At 65.1% G+C, this 2,935-nt stretch overlaps 1 protein-coding gene across 1 annotated transcript in view; it reads left to right on the top strand.

Moving 5' to 3' along the window:
- The window catches only part of OPLAH (5-oxoprolinase (ATP-hydrolysing)), a 9,940-nt gene that overhangs the window by 5,967 nt on the left and 1,038 nt on the right, over nucleotides 1–2,935 (top strand). Inside the window, exons 16-20 of the mRNA XM_014538693.1 lie at nucleotides 28–202; nucleotides 1,914–2,098; nucleotides 2,217–2,363; nucleotides 2,456–2,590; nucleotides 2,776–2,931. Coding sequence (XP_014394179.1) covers nucleotides 28–202; nucleotides 1,914–2,098; nucleotides 2,217–2,363; nucleotides 2,456–2,590; nucleotides 2,776–2,931 — 798 coding nt within the window. The remainder of the gene's footprint in view (nucleotides 1–27; nucleotides 203–1,913; nucleotides 2,099–2,216; nucleotides 2,364–2,455; nucleotides 2,591–2,775; nucleotides 2,932–2,935) is intronic.

Raw genomic sequence — 2,935 nt, 5'->3', positions numbered from 1 at the left:
CAGCTGACTGCCGCTCTCCACTCCTAGGTGTTCTGGCCGGGTCAGACTCGACCTGTGTTCTATGTGGCCAGCCGCGGGCACCACGCCGACATTGGGGGCATCACCCCAGGCTCCATGCCCCCGCACTCCACCGCCCTGCAGCAGGAGGGCGCTGTCTTTCTGTCGTTTAAACTTGTCCAGGGAGGCGTGTTCCAGGAGGAGGGTGAGTGGGAGTGGGCCTGGGGCCGGCGTTGGGGATTCAGTGGGCTGCTGCCTCCAGCCAGACCGCACAGCCCAGGGGCCCAGACCTGCCTTGAGGCTGGGGGAGCAGGTGGCGCTGAGCTGAGCTCTGCCTGGGCCCGGGAAGGAGGGCCTTGGTGGTCCTAGGGGCCGCGAGTTGGCCAAGATACTGCAGGGACCAGGGCAGGAGGGCAAGGAGCCTGTGTCCAGGTGTTTGCCATCTGCCCTGGGTTGGCACCGCGTCTGGGGGCTGCAGGCTCTTAGAAGGCCCAGGTCTAAGTCATCGGGTGGTAGGGCCGCGGCGGCTGTGAAAGGCCCAGCCAGGTGCACGCTGGTCTGCCTGTGCCCCCTGCCCACATGCAGAGTGGAGGGGGGCCAAGGGGGTGGGATGGTGCAGCTGCAGTTACCCTGGGGGTGCTGAGCCTTACACTGGGCAGCGAGGACAGAGTGGGGACAACTGTTGGAGGTCGGGGTTGGTATTTGATGGGATTTGGGGGTGGGGGACAATGGAGTCTGCTGGACAGCCGGAGGATGGAGCTCTGGCTCTGAGGGGGTACAGAGCAGCTGCTGCGGGGATGGTGGGACCGAGGGGCAGTGGGGCCCAGGAGGGAGGAGCAGCAAAAATACAGAGCAGGTGCCCGGCTGGCATGGCTCAGTGGGTGAGAATCAACCTATGAACCAGGAGGTCACGGTTCAATTGGAGGTCAGGGCACATGCCTGGATTGCGGACTCGATCCCCAGTAGGGAGCATGCAGGAAGCAGCCAATCAGTGATTCTCTCGCATCATTAATGTTTCTCTCCCTCTCCCTTCCTCTCTGAAATCAATAAAAATATATTAGAAAGGGAAATACAGAGCAGGGTTGAGGCTGTAGGGGTCTGAGAGCCCAGGGCGCATCCCAGCGTGAGAGGAAGTGACGGGGCAGGATGGAGGGTGGGGTAGCAGAGCCACGGGCTGCCCAGGACCCGAACAGAGTGGCCTAGGTTTGGCTGCTCCCTTGGTCAACGGGGATTGGGGGGGGCGGGCAGGGATCATGGGAGGGACACGTGCAGGAAGGTGGCAGAGGACCCAGCAGCCGGGTCCTCAGAGAGGACTCAACCTAGACTCTAGGGGGGCTTTCCTGGTGTGGAGGGGCCCCTGGGGCAGGACCTGCACTGTTTACTGGGGGCTGGAGTCTTCATCGCGATTGTTGGGGGGGGGGGGTTGCTGCACAGACGGCCACATTGATGCTCTTTTCAAAGCGATTGGCTTGGGGGCGAGTGGGGGCTACAGGGATGAGGGCCCTGTGAGTGGGGGAGGGTCAAAGGAAGTGTTTTTTTCCCTGGGAAAGGGGAGGTGGGACCAGAGGAAGCTTGAAAAGAGTGGGCCCAGGAGGTGAGGAGGCAGGACAGGAGGAAGCGAAGGAGGGAGGAGACTTTGCTGAGGGACAATTATGCCCTGACAACCCCCCGCCCCGCACCTGCCTGCCCCAGGCTCCGGGGCTTGTGGGGGGCTGAGGTGTGGGAAGGAGATGGCTCAGCAGGTGGAGGGAGGAGTGGGTTTTCAGGGCGCTGGAGGAGTCAGCAGGGCTGTGGGGGGCCCGTGAAGGGCCAACATGGGGCCCACAGCGCCCAGCTGGGGTGCAGCAGGTGGAGAGCAGGGCACCAGGCAGCCCCCGGGCTTGGAGGCTGGCTCAGTGGTGACTCCGTCCACGCAGCGGTCACCGAGGCCCTGCAGGCCCCAGGCAAGATTCCCGGCTGCAGTGGGACGCGGAACCTGCACGACAACCTGTCAGATCTCCGGGCCCAGGTGGCAGCCAACCAGAAGGGCATCCAGCTGGTGGGGGAGCTCATCGGGCAGTACGGCCTGGATGTGGTGCAGGCCTACATGGGCCACATTCAGGTGGGTCTGGGGCGCGAGCAGGGGCAGCTCTGTGCCAGCCCAAGGCAGCTAGGAGGGGAGGGGGTGCTTGCCCCACCCGGAAGGTGACATGGCTGCCTCTCAACATACTGCCTGCCAGGCCAACGCGGAGCTGGCCGTGCGGGACATGCTTCGGGCCTTCGGGTCCTCCCGGCAGGCCCGGGGCCTGCCTCTGGAGGTGTCTGCCGAGGACCACATGGACGATGGCTCCCCCATCAGACTCCGCGTGCACATCAACCTGAGTCAGGTGCGGCTGCCGAACCGGGCCCGGGGGTGGGGCGTCGGTGGCATGGCCCCCTTATCGCTGATGGCCTCTCCCCGCTCCCCTCCGGTGGGCAGGGCAGCGCGGTGTTTGACTTCAGCGGCACGGGGCCTGAAGTGTTTGGCAACCTGAACGCACCGCGGGCCATCACGCTGTCTGCGCTCATCTACTGCCTGCGCTGTCTGGTGGGCCGCGACATTCCGCTCAACCAGGTGTGCAGGCGTGTCCCGTGTGTGAGGTCAGCGGGTCGGCCCTAAGCCCAGGTCACCCTGAGCAGGCCCGGGGCAAAGCCAGCCCAACAGCCCAATAACAGGCTGAGGATCCTCGAGGTGCTGCGGGTGGTGGCCGGGACATAGATCTCCCCATTGACCCTGAGAGCTGGCCCCGCCCTGCACAGGGCTGCCTGGTTCCGGTCCGCGTCGTGATTCCCAAAGGCTCCATCCTGGACCCTTCCCCGGAGGCTGCCGTGGTGGGCGGCAACGTGCTCACTTCGCAGCGCGTGGTGGACGTCATCCTGGGGGCCTTTGGGGCCTGCGCCGCCTCCCAGGTGCGGGTGG

Source organism: Myotis brandtii, unplaced genomic scaffold, assembly GCF_000412655.1.
Source record: "Myotis brandtii unplaced genomic scaffold, ASM41265v1 scaffold1956, whole genome shotgun sequence".
Taxonomy (NCBI): domain Eukaryota; kingdom Metazoa; phylum Chordata; class Mammalia; order Chiroptera; family Vespertilionidae; genus Myotis; species Myotis brandtii.
Note: the sequence above shows the minus strand (reverse complement) of the source record. Positions and strands in the feature narration are given on the sequence as shown.